Consider the following 21,061-nt stretch of genomic DNA (forward strand, 5'->3'; position numbering starts at 1 on the left):
GCTTACCGGATCGCAAGAGTTTTGACCCCATTTCATGGTGGCGCAGGTGATGAATAATGATGTGGTGCAAGAGCTCGGTGCGCGACGAGACCTTCATCCAACCTTCCCTAACTACGTTTTTTATCATGGAACCAGTTGTCAAATGTCTCATTTTAATGAGATATTTTATTAAACCTTTGAAGTTGTATAAACTTTGAACTAACTGTATTGCATGGAATGACATTTGCTTCTTTTGATTATGCGATCAATTTCTACTTCAACTCATTTCTATAACCCACCAGAATTGTCTGACTTTTCAAAACTCAAACTATTTTCGTTGTGCTATTTCAATATATATATATATATATATATATATATATATATATATATATATATATATATGGTTAAAATTTCAGGTTTTTAAGTAGAAAAATTTGGGACGTTACAGCATGGGACTGCATCCAATTTTCGTATTGGACTTGGGCCCATGTCCAACTCGTAATTCGGTTCCAACTTAAGAATCTAAATCTGAAACATAAAAGTTAAATAAAGTTCATAAATCTATTTAAAATCATTCATCAATTAAATAAATTGTTTGTAAAAGCTTTTTCTTTAGCTAGCCCGATGAAACAACTGAAAAAATCATTGATGACACATTTGCAGGCCTCTAGTTAGTAAAACCTTTTGAGGCCCCCTTGTGCACTAAGAAGCATACCTAGCTTCAACCTTGTAATCACAAAGTGCATTTTATTTTAATAGACCAGATATTGCTGAAGCTTTCGTTTTGGTAGGTTTATATAAATGGGTTGGATTGAGTTCGGATGTAGGCATTATTGAATCCAGCTTAATTGGACATTGCTTAATTGGATTCTGATTCACATCCAGCGTCAGGTGGAAAGATGCAATATTTAACAGATTCAACTAGCTAATCTAAAACATTTTGTATTCAGATTTGGCTGGATATCTGACCGAAATCTGATCCCATTGGCATCCCTATCTATATAGACTTAGGGCTGCAAATGCATTGGATATGGATCAGATGTCCAACTATTCTGTTTCAGATGCATGAATCGTCACTAAAGATCAAATTAGCTATTTTTTATACACTTTTACGTGTGTGGATTGTGTGTGCATTACGATGTTACTTGGATTTAGATTTGCATTAAGATTGAAACTCAAAAACTAAATCCAACCTGCTTGGTTAATCGGATATTTAGATCACCTAGCTATTAGGTACTCTCTCTCTCTCTCCTGCAGCAGTTGAAGGACGCCGCTTGCCTTTCTTGCGGCTGCCCATGGTCCGCCTAATGAGAAGCAATGCCCCAAACGAACGCCTCTTACTCCAACGCAGCTCATTTGAACATCCCTTCCATGCACAGGATGCCCATTCAGCGCCAACAGTATTACAGTAAGAGGGTGAATTACCACCGAGGTGGTAACCCATGTGGTAAGTGGGGCCCTGTGCTAAGCTGAAGGTCCAGGTTCGAATCCCTCTACCACATGGGGCTTAAGAGTTATCTGGTAGGGGGTCGGACTAACCCCAGCTTGCCTTTCAAAAAAAAACGTCAGACGGTGAATTGATCCCTAAAAACTCCAGACTTATGCTTACAATGGTGAAGAACAAAATCATAATTCGGCTATCATCTTAATGCTTTCTGCTTGAGAACTGGATAAAAGACAACTATGATCTTAATGCTTTAAAGCTTTCGGTTGATCTTAGCCAAAAGTTATGAGAAATGTGCACCCTAACACTTATATTTGTAACCGCAGAGACTTTAAGATGGGATTCAAGATGGCAAAGTTCAGCCAGATAATTGTGTTCTCCTGTGCGTATAAGGGTTTTCCAGTGCCTATAGGCTCTGGGAACACAAAACAAAAAAAGAACAATCTTGTGCAAAGTTAAGAAGGGGATTGAAATGATGTCGGATTCACATGGCATTTTTGGTCTCCATGAGGAAGTACCAGACTGCAACCCCAAACTCTACTAACATTTGCTAAGCTGAAATTAAGAACTGCCAATTGCAAGAGTCTTTATAAAAAACTTCGCATAACTGAAGAAGCATCGAGACACAGCCGGTCAGCCACTGCTACCGGAGCGTGGAGGTCACCACTAGAAACTATCACCGTCTGCAATGCACTATTTTACATGTACCTCTTCCTCTCTCACACACACACACACACCAATCAGGGAAAAAAACAACTTATGAACTCAGTGTAGGTACGAAAATAACCAAAAGCATCTTCTCCTTGAGAGCAAAGAATCCAATCTCAGTGTAGGTACCCAGTATCTCAGAAAAAAATAATGTTCCTAGGTGATTGTCTTTGACATGATAGACAGTGAAGAAAAACTCGATTGAAACGGACAGAGCCTGAAACCTTAAGAGAAGGTTCGGTTTGATCAAAATCTCAATACAACCGACGAGCTACAAGCAACATTATGAACTGCCCATCCTCGGAAGGGATGTAAAGAACAAGAATATCAAGGTTGTACAGGATCAAACTACGAAAGAGCAAAAACTCTTCGGCAAGGGAATTTGGTCTTCACTATCTAAAGATTCTAATACTTGGGTTCTTTTTGAAGGAAACAATAGTATGCCAGGACCAGAAGTAGAAAGACTGCAAGAACAGAAGGAATAACCCATAACCAGTATGAAGCCACCTGTTTCTTCTTCAGAATGGCCTTCAGAACAGGTTTTGGGCCTTTGGTGCGGCCCCTAAACCTGACACTTTCCTTTGGCGTGTTATCCTTCAGCGGAGCTGGAGCTTCCACCTTCTCCTCAGCATTTTCCGGAACAGCAGTCTGAGTGTCCTCGGTAGTCTCTTCACTTTCCATGTTTGCCATTGTACCAGACTTTTTCCTAGCTTTCTTCTCACGTTCCTGGAAAAGTTTCAAAGCAAAGCATGTCAAGCTCGATTTGAATTGGAGCAAGTTTTAGCAAGATAATTAGACCCCCTGGTTAAAGACTCCATCAGATCAGCCCCATGTGAAATTGGTACAAAGCCACATCAGGATGATCCAAAAAATGCAAAGCCAGATCAAGATTCTCAGGATTGAATTAAGATAAAAAAAATATAAGTGAAAAATAAAAATGCAAATTTCCTTATGCTTCTTCTCAGCTTCCTTTTGTGCTCTAATGGCAGCCTTGGCTGCTGCCTTTTCAGCCAGCTTCTTCTTTCTTTCAAGTGACATCTTAGCTTTTGTAATCTCCTCTTGTCTCTTCATCTCCTTCAGCTTTGCTTCATCCACCTCTTTATTTGTTGAAGAATCCTTGTGCATCTCTATTCCGGACACAATTTCTGGTTCCTGCAAGCTGCTGTCTTTTACTTTTGCATCCGCTTCACTAGGCTTTTTATTTTCTTCTTTCTGACTTTGGGCCTTATTGGCAAGAAGGGTTTCATGTTCTGATGGAGGGCGTATGTCAACCTTTGAACTTTTTGTGCTGCCTTTTGCAGGTGCTGTGATGGATTCAACTATTGCTGGTTCTTCCAAAATTATTGGTTTCTCATCAGGGTTTCTCATCCGACCATCTCTGCTCAACTGTCTGCTATCAAGCGATGGCAAAATCTTCTTTTCATAATCGCCTCTCACTGTTTTACTGCTATTCCAGAGGGCCATGAATTTCTCGGTCTGAAGCATAATAGAAAAAGTTAAACAATATAAATAAACTACACATGCAGGAATATTAGCAATTTCACCAAGAAAAATGGCAGTTTCACATACCTCTGTGTGTGAAAGCTCCTCTAGACCTGCTTTATCCTTCTTTGCAGCCAGATCTTTAAAACTTGTCTGAAGCGATCGATACTGGAAATAGGATGCATTCTGAAGATTGTAGAGAATAGTATCATGAGTATAGTGAAAATTGTGATGAACTACGTGCATAGTCTCAAGAAATTACTAAAATGTCATTTCATGAACAATGATTTGAGGCAAATCAGCACAAAATCAGGTGACCTGAAGAGAGACAGATCAACAACACATGCGAGAGAGTCAACCTAGAACAGCCCAAGCCAACCATAGCAAAATACTGGCTAACGAGTCACTGTTAGACAAACAGAATGTCCATAAAAGCAGCAAATCTGAGACAGAGCAACATATGTATATTGCAACTTAGAAGTCCATCAAAGAATGAAAGATGCATGCACACACACAGAGACCTACTAGTCATTCAGGCAAACAGATACAAAATTTTCCCACCCATATTTGGTTTGCTTTGGCATTTGAGAGTCAACACAAAGGAGGTGAAATGCTGATGCTTTGAGTTAAATCATCCCATCAATTGCATATCAGGTCTGACATCCTACATTGTTATATGGAATGCTTTCTCGTGTTATAAGTAACCCCCACCCCCCCTCAAACACTTGGAAAAAGGGGTGTATTGCATCATAGTATGATACAAACAGCAAATTTGAGATAGACCAGCATACGTATATTGCCACTTAGAAGTCCATCAAAGAGTGAAAAATGCACGCACACACACAGAGAGAAATCTGCTAGTCACTCAGGCAAATAGATACAAAAAATTCCCACCCATATTTGGTTGCTTTGGTATCTGAGAGTTAACACAAAGGAGGTGAAATGCTGATGGTTTGAGTTAAATCATCCCATCACTTGCATATCAGGTCTGGTATTCTACATTGTTATATGGAATGCTTTCTCATGATATGAAGCAAACCCCGCTTCTCAAACACTTAAAAAAAGGCGTGTATTGCATCATATTGTATGATACAACGCTTACTGCATGCTGCTATTGTATGATACATTGTATTTCCATATTTCTTGACCAAAATTTTTTAAGCATTTTCTTTTAATTTTTTTTCACTTGTAATGAGACCTTTTTAAATCAATGAGGCTTTATTAATGTGCTATTCACCTCTTTCATCAGCTTAAAAAAAAACTTAGTTTATTGTGATTTGTGAAGACAAGAAAGAACAAAACTATTATGGGAAAAAAACTCAAATTTATCTTTTGTGTTTACTATGATTAGTGAAAATTATCAGTTTAAGGCATTATAAAACCTTTTTCTTAATACTTAATATCTCCAGACTCTTTCTTTAGATAGACCAATACTCACCGAAACTTGTTATACTCCTGAAGTAAATATTTCTACTTCGTGCTTTATTTTACAATTCTATAGTGTGGCTTATTACTTTTCTTAATTTTTAATTGTAGAACCTTCTGATACATGTAATAGATAGTGTTTATAGCATTATATGGTGTTTTTATGGTAGGTGTCAAGTATTATTTGCTAATTGTTACATATTTAATTATTTATTAAAGTTTTGTTTGTTTCATAAATAGGTTCACTTAATATTGAATTTTCACTGATCATATATGTTTTGTTTCTCCTTTTTCCTCCATTTTATATGCTTTTTGCATAATTTTTATAATAAATATGATATGATACAATATAACCACTTCTTAAACCCTTCCAATGTCTTAGGTTCTTCATAACATTCACATATAATTCAATTACTTATCCCATGGACATTGGGGTATGTGGCTGGAATGGCAGGTGGTGACTGATTTAATGAATATAGGAACTTCGCAATCACCAAAATTCAGCCTACTGTCCAACCGGAAGATGATTTAAGTTAGCCAATCAAACAATTGAGCAAGCAGTTGTCAACTTGCACAAGATACTTGAAAAACTAATATGCAAAAACATGCTCAACTAAATTCAACTACCTGTAACAATATCCACCATGTCATATGGCTGAAGCACGCAATCAACAAGCCTAAGTCATATTAACCTATGTCAGACGGACACTTCACATAGCATATGTATCCCGTGTCAACATGACACTTGGACGCTTCATATATGGCCGTGTCCCTATGTCGTAATTTGTGAAAATTATTGTATCATACCAGGTGTATCCACATCGGGTCCCACTCCCACATCCGTTTCCATGTGACAGATTTTAACAAACAATATTAGAACGATGCAGCTAAGCATTCAAATAGCCAAGTAAATCAATAACTAATAATTCAGCTTCCCTATCAGACTTTCAACAAGACCAGTTTAGAGCTTCTTGATGATTCTTCGGCAAGTATCAAATGTCAATTATCTAAATTTGGAGAACTGCAAAATGATGCAATGAATTAGCATACGTGATCATGGAAAACAAATTGAGTCGCTGGATGCTGACTGCAATCAATGGAGTTCTGCAGCAATGTGATAACTAGTGGGTATAAAACACAAAGAAGACCATTTGTACTGCCAAGTACAAATTGTTTAGATTAAATATCCATATCAGACAAACTTTGTCTATGGTTATTGGACAGATAACACAAATGCCAGAGCTAACTCGATAACTAATAAGCTGTTTCAAAACAAATATTTAAGCACAGAAAATATTTGTTGAAACAATCATGAAATAAACCAACAAAAAGCTTCTCATGAACCACATAAATATGTACCATGGGAACTCATGTTATTAGATAAAACACAAAAAAACAAATATCCAAGTTTCATTCTCCCTAGCTTTACTCTTTCAATAATACTAGGATACCACTTGACCCCGCTTTTAAACACAAGGAAAACAATCAAAGTTCCACACTCCGACTTTCCCTGTCCTTTACTCATTCATCAGTTCAGCAATGATATCATTGGCTCTCTCTCTGTGTGTGTGTGTGTATAAGAGGAGATATGAAGGATTATAGGTTGACCAAAGCTGCAGCTTATGTGTGTAAGAGGAGATACGAAGGATTATAGGATGACCAAGCTGCAGCTCTAGACAGGAAGAAACTGAGAAACAAGTAACGTTTGGGGGGGTAGGAATATACAGCGAAGGTGGGTATGCATGCACATTTTCCACTACTGTTCACCAATTTTTTTTAAAATCTGGTCATACAGATAGGTTATACACAGTCAATTTAGTGGAACCATCCCATTCTGACATATAAATATGATTCTTGAAGGTTTGAAAAATCAACGACCCACAATTTTTCAATTTCAAATCTTGAAAGATCATATCTTTTCATCAACAAATGTGATACATGGGCGGGGTTCCTAGCATATGGACCATGTCAAACACATCCATGCTATCAGAATTCTGGAAATTGATGGCTTTCATAGGTGATAGGTCTACTTGGGGTGTGCATGGTCTATATATATATATATATATATATATATATATATATATATATATATATATATATATATATATATATAGAGAGAGAGAGAGAGAAGGGGGACGGTAACCCTTTTTCATTAGGTCTCGTTAGGACCTTCCAAAAATCGTACTTTCAAATATTTTTTGCTCAATTTGTACCATTCAATGTGTTTATTATTGTTTACTCAATAGAGAACATGTATTTAATGGTTAAAATTTGATGATAAAATATTTACATTTTTACATCAAATCAATTTGAAAGAAAGCTTGTTTCTTAGTAAACAAGCAATGGTAAACACATCTAACGGTTCAGATCAAGCAAAAAAATACTTGAAAGTACGATTTTTAGAGGATCCTAACAGACCTAACAAATTGGGACTATCTTCTTCTCATATATATATATCATAGTCACCTTTATCTTAAGGTATTATCTCGGCGAGGATATTTCTCGGTATGTCTAAGCATGAGGTTCGTGAGGCTCTGGGTATACCTGAAAGACGGTATATGTTACCGGATTCTTCGGGCTCTGAGTATACCTAAAAGACGGTATATATTACCGGACCCATGGTCTACCTTGGAGAGGATAGGTGGTACAACCTTCATGGATGTTTGTGTTTTTCGTGAGAGCTAGGCATCTCACCATATGGTCTCGGTCCGCTACGAGGTCTATGCCTGTGCGTACCAGAGTTACCGGAAGCGCCTAGGCGTATGGGAAAGCGTGTTTCCCCGATACGCGCTTCGAAAGCACGAAACGTCGCGCTTTCGAAGAACGTGGAGAAGCGTCCCCTTTTTTTGAGAAGCGTGTTTCCCTTTTATGGGAAGTGTGTTTCCCTTTTATGGGAAGCGTGTTTCCCCCACGCTTCCCCATTTTTTTCATTTTTCCGCTTCCCCCTCATTTCTGGTTCGCTTCCTAGGTCGCTTCCGGTTCGCTTCCTAGGTCACTTCCGAGACGGTTCATAATTTTCTTCTAAGTGATCCCACGCTTCCCCGCTTCTTAAATTTTTGAAAGTGGCTTGCTTCCCGCTTCCAGTATCGATTCCCGCTCCCGCTTCCTCGACTGATAACTCTGGTGCGTACCCACAGGGTAAGAGTAAGATAAACATTAAAATAATTAATTTGGTTGAAAAAATATTTCTGAGGTATTGTGAAATTATTGATATAAAATTGTAGTACTTGTAGAACAAAACTTCATGCTAATATGAACAGATTCACCTATAGTCCAGTTACCTCTTGTATTGTATCATGAAGTAGAAAGCATGTTCAGTTTTCTTAGAATAGTGCAAATTAAATGTTAGTTATAACATTAAAATGTTGCACATATTTGTACACAGGACACTGAGCATCACATATGAATATAATGCTTCTTACGCAGACAGGAGAGTGTGACCCTTCTGCTCTAAAACTTTTCAAGTAGCGAATAAATGGAGCATCGTGGCGTCGCATCTAGAAGTAGTCAAGAGATCTCAGTTTTTCAGTGTTTCATGTTTAAACTCATAATAGTTAGATTTATATTTTCATTTATGAGATGTAGTTAGTGCTTTAATTAATGAATGTAATGATTTCAGTACTTCTCTGTCTTACCCTGTAACTCGCCCGACACTTGGACTCATAACACGTCCATGAAGCTTGTACCACCTACTCTCTATAAGGTAGATCATGGGTCTAGTAACATATACCGTCTTTCAGGTATACCCAGAGCCCGAAAAATCCGGTAATATATACTGTCTTTTAGGTATACCCAGAGCCTCACAAACCTCAAAAGTTGACAGGAGTTTAAAAACTTGAAAAATAAATAAATAACAACAAAAAGATAAGAAAATAATAAGTTTTGCATTATTTTTCTTTCAAAAATTATAAAGAAACATGTTTAAAGGTTTTAAAATATAAAAGAAACAAAAAAATAAGAAATGCAAACTTAAAATAAAAAAGAGTTTCTCCCAAAAATAATGTGATATTATCGTGATAATATTGCGATATTTTGTCTTCCAGCAATATTTTGATTATATCACGAGATATTCCCTTTAATATCAGCTACCTTAAAATATTGGTATTTCTCGCGATATTTTGAAAATATTTCCAATATTGGTGACAATGAAGATATATACAGGGAACAAGGACCGTCCATCGCTTGGACGGTCCAAACCATCCAAGCACATATGGACCATCCATGTGCTCTCTCTCTCTCTCTCTCTCTCTCTCTCTCTCTCTCTCTCTCTCTCTCTCTCTACTGAACCTCCATTGGCCAACCCATTGTCCCCCACCATTGACCTGACGATACCTCCACACCTCCATCGGCGCACCCATTGTCCCTACCTCCGTCATCCCGACGATACCTCCATTGGCACACCCATTTTCTATTGGGCTTCACCACCAGACGGCCGATGGCCGACATCGATACGACTGTCTGGCTGTAAGTGGCTTGCAGACTGACCTCTCTCTCTCTCTCTCTCTCTCTCTCTCTCTCTCTCTCTCTCTCTCTCTCTCTCTCTCTCAGCCAACCCATTGTCCCCACCTCCATTGACCCAACGCTACCTCTGCACCTCCATTGGCACACCCATTCTCTATTGGGCTCTACCACCAGACAGCCAGTGTTGGCACGATCGTCCGGTTGTAAGTGGTCTGCCGACTGCTCTCTCTCTCTATCTCTCTCATCCAACCCCAAATGATTTCCCCACCCACCGTTTCTCTTGCCTTGCCACCGGACAGCCGATGATGGGTGTTGAATGACCATCCGGCCAATGGTAGTCGATTGACTGCTGCAAACCTCTCTCTGGCAGCTGGCTCTACAAGCACTGAAATCGGTTGGCTGAACAAGCGGCTGTCCAGAAAACCGACTGTCGGTGGCTAAGGGCTGGAAGTGAACATGTGGAGAAGGGCAGTGGAGGTGGTAGAATGAGGGAGGGGAGTGTGGGTCGAGCGTGGGAAAGGTTTGTAGTTGGGGGCGGGGAGAGAGAGAGTAATGCTATGATGCTCCAATAGCACCTACTTCCACCTACTAGAAATCATAGTTGCAAGCTGCATCTTCTCAATAAGACCTTATGGATGTACTCAATATAGTTTATGCGATGGGAATCATGCTTTGGATCATGTTTTTTTGACATAAAAATAGGATTTGAAGACATGAAATTTTGGTATATTGTTAGCCATTGATTTTTGAAGATCTTAAAAATCCTACATGTATGCCATAATCACATGATCAAAAACTTGTTTCTAATTAAAAATGATTGTAGATCATATAAAACTCAAAAAAATTGAAAATTTGAAGATTCTATTAAGTGGGAGTAGGTGCTCCAGAGGCACCCTATCATTACTAATATATATAATTTCTATTATGGGTAGTTCCTACAAAGGATAAAACTAAAGACATACAGTACTTGAATTAATGATGTAGATGCTACATAGTTGGTTCTCATCCTTCAAAGACTACAGGTGCAACAGGATCATCCGTTAACAAAAAGATCACCCTAAGATGATCGTCTCATGGCTATTGAGAACAAATTAAATTAGATGGTTCTACTTCTCAGTCTTTATGACTTGTTCCTATGGAACCAAGGGCGAAAATATTGAAAAAGTCAATATATATATATATAGAGAGAGAGAGATGAAACAACATAACATCGGACCCAACAAAAAAAATTCAAAAAAATGTATCTTTAGCGGCAGTTTTGGATCATAACGATTGAGTTTCCTCCTAGGTACAGTTTAACAGTTTGACGATACACCCGTCTATATATATAGTAGCTGCCTACACTGTAAAACCCCATTTAAAAAAAAATCTGTTTGGACCCGGGCCGGGTCGGGTCCGGACCCGACCCGGGCCCCTTTTTATTTAGGGTTTTAAGTAACCCGATCGTTCGGGCGCCGCAACCCCCCCCCCCCCCCCTTTTCTTTCCCCTTCGCGTGCGGGCAAATTTGGGAAACCCACCAGGGGTTTCCCCTTCTGATTTTCCCCTGCGACTTTAAGAGAGAGGTTGGAGGGCGAGGGGAGTCACGCCTCCCTCTCGCAGCCCTCGCTCCCCCCATCCGCGCCGGTCACCTCCCTCGCTGCGCCCTGTCGCCGACGCCGGCCACCGCTCCCAGGTACGCCATCCTCCCTCTTCTCTTCTCCTCCCTCTTCTTTTCCTCACCCCCCCTCGCTGTCACCTCGCCGGGAGGCCGGCAGGCGGCGCACAGCCCTGCCGTGCCCTCCTGCCTCTCCGGTATTACCGAAGGGCCGACAGGTGGCCTGCAAGGCCCCTGTCGTCCCTTCTTCCCTCTGGGGGTGCACCGGAGTGCCGGCAGGGGACCAATGGCCCCTGCGACACTCCCTCTCCTCGGTGGGTGATAGGGAACCGACTGGAGGTCGGTTGCCCTCCCTGTCACCCCCATCCCAAGCCCTCACTCTCTCTGGCAGGGGTTAGTCCCCCTGCCACCCCTCGATCATAGGTAGGCAGGGGCAGTGCCCCTGCCGCTTCATGGTTCCCGGCAGGCAGGGGCTAGCCCCGCTGCCTCTAAAGTTTTGGCGCGCAGGGGTAGTGCCCCTGCCGCCTTCCTGTTTCGGCTGGCAGGGGCAATCTGTCGCCTTCCTGTTTCGGTTGGCAGGGGCAATGCCCCTGTCACCCTTTGTCTTGATCGGCTGGCAGGGGCAAGGCCCCTGTCACTCTTTGTCTTGCTCGGCTGACAGGGGCAATGCCTCTGTCGCCCTTGATTTTTCTCGGCTAACAAGGGCTATGCCCCTGTTGCCCTTAGTTTTGCTAGGCTAGCAGGGGCTTGTCCCCTGCCGCCTCTTGGCTTCTGGGAGGGCAGGGGATACTCCCCTGCTGCCCCTTGATTCTCGGCACGCAGGGGCTTGTTCCCCTGTCACCCCCCCCCCCCGTCTCGAGCTTTCTCCCTCACTATGTCGGCAGGGGCTAGCCCTGCCGTCTTTTGGCTGTCGGCAGGGGCTCAACCCCTGCCGCTTCTAGGTTGTCGGCAGGGGCTGCCCCCCAGCCGCATCGATGCTACCGGCAGGGGCTGGTTCCCTGCCGTCTCGTGCTGGCCCCCTGCCGCCTCGCTGTTTTCGACAGGGGCTCTGTCCCAGTCGCCCCACTGTTGTCGGCAGGCAGGGGTTCGCCCCCTGTCGCTTTCCTGATTTCAGCCAGTAGGGGCACACCCCTATTGCCTCTCTTTTTTCCTGTAGGCAGGTTTGTTTCTTTTACTTTCCGCATGATAATTAACGTAGCACTGTTGCAGACCTCGCATCGGACCCCTCGCTCTGGCTCCGCGGCCCGAGCCTCGTATCATCTACACGCGTAGACGCACGCAACTGCACGACATCCCGAGGTAGGGGAAAGTCGCACAAATAGTGTGTATGAACAAAATGAAATAAGACTTCTGAGATAGAATAATTATTTTGCATATTTGCGACTCTGAAGAAATATTTGTTGATCCATGTTTTACTCTTTGTGATTCTTTTATTTCATAATATAAATCCTCTAGGTAGACTCATTCTAGAAAGAATCAAGTAGTTTACTTGTCATGCCTGTTTACGTGTACGAGTGCTTAACTCATAATTGTCTATTATGCATGCGTATTCCTTTGAAACTGCATACTTGAGATAGACTTTGTGAAGAGATTCAAAACCACTGCAATTGCCATTATAACCGAACCTTAAGGCAGGTACAATATGAATTTTATGTAAGATCATGGAGGGTATTGAAGGGTGAAATCTATACTTTACCGAATTTAATAATATCGGCCTCCACAAGCCAATTACTCAGAAAAGCAAAACATGTCATGTAGGAAACAAAAGAATCATAAACCATTATGTTGCCCTCTCATCGTAGTTGTACCTCTAGGAAGGTACGATCATACTTTTGGACAAGTACGTCCCATGTGGGTTACGATGGTGGGATGATGAGGTTGTGGCAACCTCGATGAATGCTATTAGCAAAATGCTGAGATCACATAAAATGGTGACCATTTCGCCTTCACAGGCAAGATGCTCGAGTGGGTCTAATGGACCAGAGCATGTAGGATGGGACGGCGGTTAAGAAACCCCCGTCGTACACATCCAATCTTCACGGTTCATCAAGGGAGATGATGGATGGTACAAAGACTCCGATGGACAGGTTGTTAACAACCACCCCACGAGCAAAAGACTCGGTTTTCCCCAGTCATCGGAGTTAGGGGAATTGGGATTACCATAAATTATCCTAGGTGGTAATTCCCAGGCACTTCTGCAGAAGTTGGATGCATCCATGGGCCACGAATGCCTTTGGGGATTTACTCTCTTGGTCACTGACCGTCCCCTTAGAAGCGGACTCAGTCAGCCATCCGGGTTAATGAAAACACCTGACATAATAAACCCCCGGATCGGTCTCGGCTGTTTCTACGTTTCGCGTCTGTGCGTACCCGCAGGCCAGTTAATATCAGAACTTAAAGAATATATTCAGGAATAGATATAGATGACTGAGACTTACACTGCTTCTCTTTGCACTTATTACATTTGCTAGAATAGACTACAACTGCTTTAATTGCTTAAATATCATAACTGCTTATCTCATGAATGTCCTGTTTTATTTTCATTCTACTTATCTGTTCGTGCACCTACTAGTTTGTTATGAAACTGACCCATTTCATGGGCAGGTGAGGAGTAGGATTTCACTGGCGGCCGATGGCGTGGTGCAACGTGGATCAAGATTCATTTTCTTTCTGCTGGCGGCTTGGCTCTGGGACTTTTTGGAGTTTTTTTTTTTTGATTTATTGAACTTTGGAATAAAAGGCTCATTTTGTAATAAACTGCAGATTTTAATCGATTGCCTTATTTCTTAAATTCCTTTAAGATGTTGTACATGTGAATGATGGTTTTTCAGATAACGTACCCAGGATTGTTGACTTGTGTTCCTTTCTAAATGTCTTCCGCTGTTGTTTTTAAATATTAAACTTTAAATCTTTGAAAGGTTTTTCGATAAGGTTTTCGAAATCACAAGTCGAAATTTTGGGGCGTTACATACACCGATCCATGCCTACCACTGCCTACGGGGCTTTTGAAGGGTTCTTTTCCATGTTTTTCAAAAATCTGACCATACAGATGTACGTGTTTGATTTTATAGGAATGGAGTCATGCATCATTTGATTCCAACATGCAGGTAGGTTTTTATAAGGTTTGTAAAATTTTTATAAATATCATAAATATTCAAGGCTTAAAAAAATCTTATCAACAGCCCAAAATTTTCATAAATATTCAAGGCTCAAAAATCGTATCTTTTTGTTGAAGAAATACCATCCATGTGTCAATTCCTTTCGATGCAAGCTCTGCGAAAGAGATTTTGTTGGGTCTTACACAAGAGTGAAAGCTCATTTGTTGAAGATATCAGGACATTGCATTTCAGCTTGCAGAAAAGTTGATGAGGCAATGCGAAGACAATACAAGAAAATACAAAAAGAATATAAGAAGAGAGGCAATGGCCGATTCTTGTGCAGTTAGTGGGCCATTTGCAAGCCACTAAAAAGATGCTGAAAAAAAAAGTCAATGTAGGAGGTAGATGAACGATACAGTTCACTCTCATTTAATGTGGCTAGAAATCCTTATTGGAAGGATTTAGTAACATCATTGGCAAATTGTAATTTGAGTGATTATGTGCCTCCAGGTTCAGAAAAAATACGAACCACACTTCTTGCAGAAGAGAGGGCAAATATGGAGAGGTTGCTCGAGATTAAAAAATATTCATGGGAGCAAAATGGAGTTTCTATTGTGTCTAGTGGATAGACAGATATTTAAAGGCGTCCATTAATCAATTTCATTGTTTGTTCGCTTAGTGGCCCAATATTCTTGAAAACAGTTGATGCATCTGGGGAATATAAAAATGCAAAGTATTTGAAGGGATTGTTTATAGAAGTGATAAAAGAAGTGGGTGATCAGAAAGTGGTATAAATCATTACAGACAATGTTCCAGTTTGTAAAAGTGCAGCGTTGAGTTTGCAGAGTGAGCACACAGCTTAAATCTAACCCTAAAGAGCATCTGCAACCCCAAAGAAGAAGAAAATTCACAAGCATATGCTTTATGTTCATGGATTGAAGATTTAGAAAGAAATGTCAAAAGCATTAGGAATTTTGTTGTTAACCACCATCGTGCTAATGTTATATTTAATAGGCATTCTGATTTGAAATTGTTGAAGGCCGCTGAAACACGTTTTGCGTCCATCATTGTGATGATGAAGATGATTAAAAGGGTGAAGAATGCTTTGATTAACATGGTGACTGATGAAAATTGGACATTCTATCGTACTGATGATGATATCAAGGCTCAAGAAATAAAAAATGCATTCTTGATGATGAGTTTTGGGACAGAGTGGTATACTTCCTTCAGTTTACGCAACCTATTTGGGAAATGTTAAGAGAAGTTGATAAGGATGAGCCCATGCTTCACAGAGTTTATGAAATGTGAGATAATATGATTGAAAAAATACAAGCTATAGTTTTCAAGCATGAAGAAAAAATCATGCATTGGATGATTTAGATTTTTTTAATCATATTCATTCAATTATAATCAGAAGATGAGGATAAGAGCAACACTCTTTTGCATTGTATGGCACATTCTCTTAATCCAAAATATTATGCAAATAAGTAGCAAGTTTGTGGTATTGGTCGTGTCCCTCCAAATTTAGACCTAGAGCTATCAAGACATAGAAATATGTGTATGACAAAACTTTTTTCAGAAGCATATCTTCTACATCAAGTCACACAAGAGTTTTGAAAATTTTCATCTTCGAGATTATATGGACCGACATTATTCGCGAGAGAAGAAGATAATATAGATCCTATCACATGGTGGTCAATATTTGGATCAAAAATACCTCTTCTCTAACGTCTTGCATTAAGATTGCTATCGCAACCTGCTAGTTCATCTTGTTGTGAAAGAAATTGGAGCGCATATTCTCAAATCCACAACATGAAGAGAAACAAACTCACCAGCAAGCGTGCAGAGGATTTAGTATATGTTCATTCAAATCTTCGATTACTTTCGTGAAGCAATGATGAATACAGGTACTAATTTGCTCTCTTAGTTATTTAATTATTTCTTAGTTTTCATTTAATTATACTTGTATTGTATTTAACATTTACAAATTAGGCTTGTAACGCAGATAAGGAACATCCAAATTTGGGGATGTAAACCCAGAAGAGTGTGACTTCGAGGGAGAGCATGATTTCAACATAACAAACATGGATTTAGCTGAGCCCAGTATTCCTTCTAATGATGCATTTGTTGATGAAGAAGAAAATTATTAACATCCATTACTTCATCAGGATATACTTTGGTATGTAATTTAGTTCTTTTATGATTTACTTATTTGATTGATATTTAGGTCAATTTATGTAATTGTTTTACTTATTTGATTGATAATTTGATATTTAGGTTGATATATTGCATGCATGATGAATGGTAATATGACAATGTTAACTGTTAAATGTTAAATTATTAAAACTTCAAAATTATATATATATATATATATAATTACATTTTTGCCCCTGCCGCACCCCTGCACCCAGGTTTTTTGGAAGTGCCGCATCCCCGCACCTGCACCCGCACCCATGTGACATAGCTAAAAAACTGATTACATAACTGGAAAATATATGAGATTAACCAACAAAAGTTAAAATATACTAAGAAACTAATTACATAACTGAAATAACTGAAAAATATACTAGATTAACCAACAAAAGTTAAAATATAGTAATATACTACGAAACTGATTACATAACTGAAATAACTGAAAAATATATGAGATTAACCTACAAAAGTCTTGTTGTAAAAAAAATGGCCTCTCAGGCTTGCACCTTGAGGCACAGAGTGTTGCGCCTCAAGGCGAGGCGAGCCTTTTGCACCTCAAGGCGAGACGTGCCTTTTGCGCCTCAAGGCGCATTTTTTATAACACTCGTCCAACCAAAAGAAGGTCCAAAATCTACAACTGATGATAATCGACGGTGTTCCTTCTCTAACGATCGAGTTTTTCATCGATCGGACTTTACATATTAGAATTTTAGCATCCATTTAGTGAGCAACATGTTTTGGATTATGAATTTTCGATGTTTATATGCAGTTTTGAAAGTGCTAAAAATCAACGACTCAGAATACTTTGTATTATAAAGTTTTAAATGCATTTTGAGTCATCAATTTTTCACGTTTTGAAAAACATGTCTATATATCGTAAAATCTTCATGTAAAGTATATTTCTTACTAAATAAATTAAAAAGAACAAATATATAAGATCTGATCGATGAGATGCTTAAGCATTATCGCCGATATTTTGAAAATGTCGCGATATTAAAGCCGAAAAATGGGAAAACGCTATTAAAAGTAAAATATCATGATATTTTCAAAATATCGGCAATTTATATATATCGTGATATTATCGCTACCACAACAGTTGTTTTTTTAAAAGTTAAAATTGTTAGTGTAGGGGTATTTGGGGATTTTTGAAAAAAAGGGGATACATATGTCCTTACAGATTTTTTTAATAGGTTAGTTTTGGTATAAAATGTATAACTTTTTGGTTTAGGGTTACCTTTTAAAACTTTTAAGAAAAGTAAGGGGGTCTTTTGACCCCGAGCCTTGATATTCTCAAGTTCACGGCATGCTGCATCAACTGGGAAAGAAAGAAGAGAGGGGAAGGGAAGGAAGGAAGGGAAGAAAAAAAAAGGACAGAAAAGGAAAAGGGGCATAACTAGGTGGCTGCCTTACGACAGGGGAAGAAAGAGGAAAGGAAGGAAGAGAAGGGAAGAAATAAATAAAAGGAAGGATACTCATATTTGTGACTATGATATATATATATATATATATATTCCTATTTTTTCTTATTTTTTTCAATTTTTCCGTTTTATTTTTTAAATCCCGAGATTTATTGGAAAACCTATAATATCCCGATATTATACATCACCGAGATATACCCAATACCGATATTTGTGATTATGATATATATATATATATATATATTGGGGGCTAAAGTTTACTACAATCATTTATATGTACAAACGACTTAGCAAACTTCTTTTTTTATTTTTTTTATTTACCTTTTTTTGTCCAAATGACCTGGTAGATGTGATCTACATGCTGTTTTAAGTGGGAACTGGCTTTTGAATCGCTGGAATCCAACCTGTGTACAGGTTTTTCCGGCAATGCAAAAATGGACAATTATAAATATACCAATTTTTTCCCACTCAAAAGAACATATTTTTTCATCAAAAAACATTTTTTCCCCATTAAATTGAGCATGCTAACACATCTACAAGGTTATATTGAATCAAAACAACTTGCATGGTGAGATTCCATCTAGAATGCACCTACAATTGACTGTATTAAATTATATATATATAATGCCTGTTTCTTTGACTCGAAAAATTAGTCCACATACACATTTTCACCAGTCTTAACCCGTCAACATGTTTTTCTTAAGCTCAAGAATAAATAGATACTGACTTACCCCAACATCACGTTGTTTTCTAAGCTCAACAACAGCTTCATATGCGCTATCCCTTCTCTCGCTTGCAGTTTTCAGTTCTTCCTGTAATGAACTAATTTCTTTGTCTATGACCTTCAAATCCTCCTCAAGGCGCTTGATTTTTGCATCAACTGCATTCTTTTCCTTTCTTACTTCATCCATGCCACCACCTATAAGCTACAACAGCACAAGCACCCAGTGAACAAATATTTGAACCACATGCTGTTGGACAAAGTGAATACAACAGCTTGGATAAAGTTGTTCAAGAAAATCCATAAAGTCGATCATACTTTGACATTATCTTGAATAACTTCCTTATGACCAAAAGAATCCTGAATCTTTGCCTGCATAGCAGCATGAGCAATAACCTTTTCCCTCGTTCCCTCAAACTGTTTAATTTCTTTAAGCAACTGCTTCTCCTCAGCCAATGTGTTGCTTTCATGTTGTATGCGATAATGCAAACCTTGAATCTGTTTCAAGTGTCACGAGTAGAACAGGTTAGAAGGTTAACAATACTAGCAAAAGTTGCACAAAGTTTTCTGGGCAGCATGACAACTTACACGTTCATTCAGCTCTTCCTCCGAGGAGCATAAGCCCACACCTTTCTCTCTGTTAACGCTGCTTGCACTACGCAACTTTCCAAGAGCTGCCTGAAGAGGTTCCATTTCTTTTCTTTTCTCATCAAGAGTCTTTCCAAACTCCCTTCTTTGAGATGATAAAGGTTTTAATTTATCGATTATTTGGAACCTTTCTGCCTGCAAAGAAAACCAAGAAATGTTATGAATCTTCAGCCTGAAGAGTTCTCTAGTTCATCTACTCATCAAATAGGCAAAGAAGTTGTTTTGGTTCTTCATACTATTATGTATGCTTACCCTTTTTGTTTTTATTGACTCAGTGAGCTGATGGCGAGCTTGATTTCTCTTTTGAAGCTCTTTTTCAGCTTGTTCAATTTTCGCCTTTAACTTAGGATCTTCATAGTACCGAAACTTGACAAAGTAGAATGTATAAATTTCCTTTTGTGCTGGCCACTCATCAGTAGCATCCTTCGGGAACTTGTCAAATGAAATATCTGCTTCTCCTGTAGCAGATGCATTTTCTCCAAGTGAATTATCAGCTGAACCCAATTTTGTGTGTTCCTCAAATGCTGGAGACCGAACTGGTTTACCATCTTCGAACTCATTAGTTTTTGGAGTCTCCATATCAGATGCCTCTAACTGTCCTTGTGCATACTCGGCTGCCAAAATCTCCACAGCCATATTTTCTGCTTCAAAGGAATGGAATACAGAAACACCTTAACTGATGCAGAACCTGAATATTCCTGTTAAAGTGGATGGAACTCCTAATGTTAAAAACAATGGTACATTAAAAACATCTTTGGATCAAAAAAGGAAGGCAAGAATGCAGCAAGTCACTGGTACATACACTGTGATAGAAGAATTTCAAACAGAAATTTTTATCAAAAAAAAAAACTTAAATCTAATCATTAGAAAAAAAACTGCCAGAAAAGATTATGACATAAACCACAGGAAGAGTCAAACGATACTGGACAACAATAACCAAAGGGGATAACAGAGAACGCTATATTTTCATTGCCATTAACTCAAGCAAATAGAAAAGGACTAGCACCATATGACAACCAGTAAATTTTTTATAGTTAACTACAAAAATTCCAAATATATGTTCAATTTGAATCAATTTCTTCAATTCAGCTCAGTAATTAGTGTATCACACCATCCAAGCTCTTCCCAAAAGTGAAAATTTAGAACCCAATATTAAATTTGTAGCTTCAAGGATCGCTGCACCAATAAGATCAGACTAATTTCTAATAACTGAGCTTTTATCCATTTTTCCTCTGCAACAAGTTGTACTCTTTCTATTAGAAAGTGCACTCTTTTGGTTCAGATTTTCTTTTGTTTGGGTAAGGACATCTGGCACTAGAGGTAGTTACAAGGATAGAAGCACTAGTTACAAACTATGTCACATGGGTGCAGGTGCAGGTGCGGGTGCGGGGATGCGGCACTTCCAAGAAACCCGGGTGCAGGGGTGCGGCAAAAATATAATATATATATATATATATATATATATATATATATATATATATATATATATATATATATAAAGTCCAAAAGTTGTATTAGTTAAAACTTAAAAGAGGTCGGGGTAGGCCTAGGAAGACTTGGATGGAGATGATAGGAAAGGATATGAATGCTTTGAACCTCACCGAGGACATGGCATTGGATAGAAATGATTGGAGGAAAAGGATTCATGTGGAAGACCCAAAATGAATTTCTTTTTTGGTTCATATCGCTGACCCCAATTGTTTTGGGATGAAGGCGTAGTTGTTGTTGTTGTTGTAAAGTCCAAAATTTGGACATAAATGACCCTGGGTGCGTTGACTGCACCCAGGGTCAGGTTGACCGCATCGCGTGCGGGTGCGGCACCTAGTTGGAGAATCCCTGTGACATATATTAAAAAAAATTTCTTGGCAATTTTTTTTAAGTCCAAAAAA

The 21,061-nt window shown here is 39.1% G+C and overlaps 1 protein-coding gene across 1 annotated transcript in view; it reads right to left on the minus strand.

The window, feature by feature from the left end:
* Nucleotides 1-2,266: 2,266 nt before the first annotated feature.
* Nucleotides 2,267-21,061, minus strand: part of LOC149814678 (proton pump-interactor 1-like) — a 32,445-nt gene continuing 13,650 nt past the window's right edge. Inside the window, exons 3-9 of the mRNA XM_089990413.1 lie at nucleotides 19,425-19,870; nucleotides 19,113-19,307; nucleotides 18,843-19,022; nucleotides 18,535-18,729; nucleotides 3,701-3,799; nucleotides 2,985-3,607; nucleotides 2,267-2,888 (exon numbers count right to left, since the gene is read on the minus strand). Coding sequence (XP_089846539.1) covers nucleotides 2,537-2,888; nucleotides 2,985-3,607; nucleotides 3,701-3,799; nucleotides 18,535-18,729; nucleotides 18,843-19,022; nucleotides 19,113-19,307; nucleotides 19,425-19,808 — 2,028 coding nt within the window. The 5' untranslated portion in view covers nucleotides 19,809-19,870 and the 3' untranslated portion in view covers nucleotides 2,267-2,536. The remainder of the gene's footprint in view (nucleotides 2,889-2,984; nucleotides 3,608-3,700; nucleotides 3,800-18,534; nucleotides 18,730-18,842; nucleotides 19,023-19,112; nucleotides 19,308-19,424; nucleotides 19,871-21,061) is intronic.

Source organism: Nuphar pumila, chromosome 15 (assembly GCF_984573655.1).
Source record: "Nuphar pumila chromosome 15, dmNupPumi1.hap1.1, whole genome shotgun sequence".
Classification (NCBI taxonomy): domain Eukaryota; kingdom Viridiplantae; phylum Streptophyta; class Magnoliopsida; order Nymphaeales; family Nymphaeaceae; genus Nuphar; species Nuphar pumila.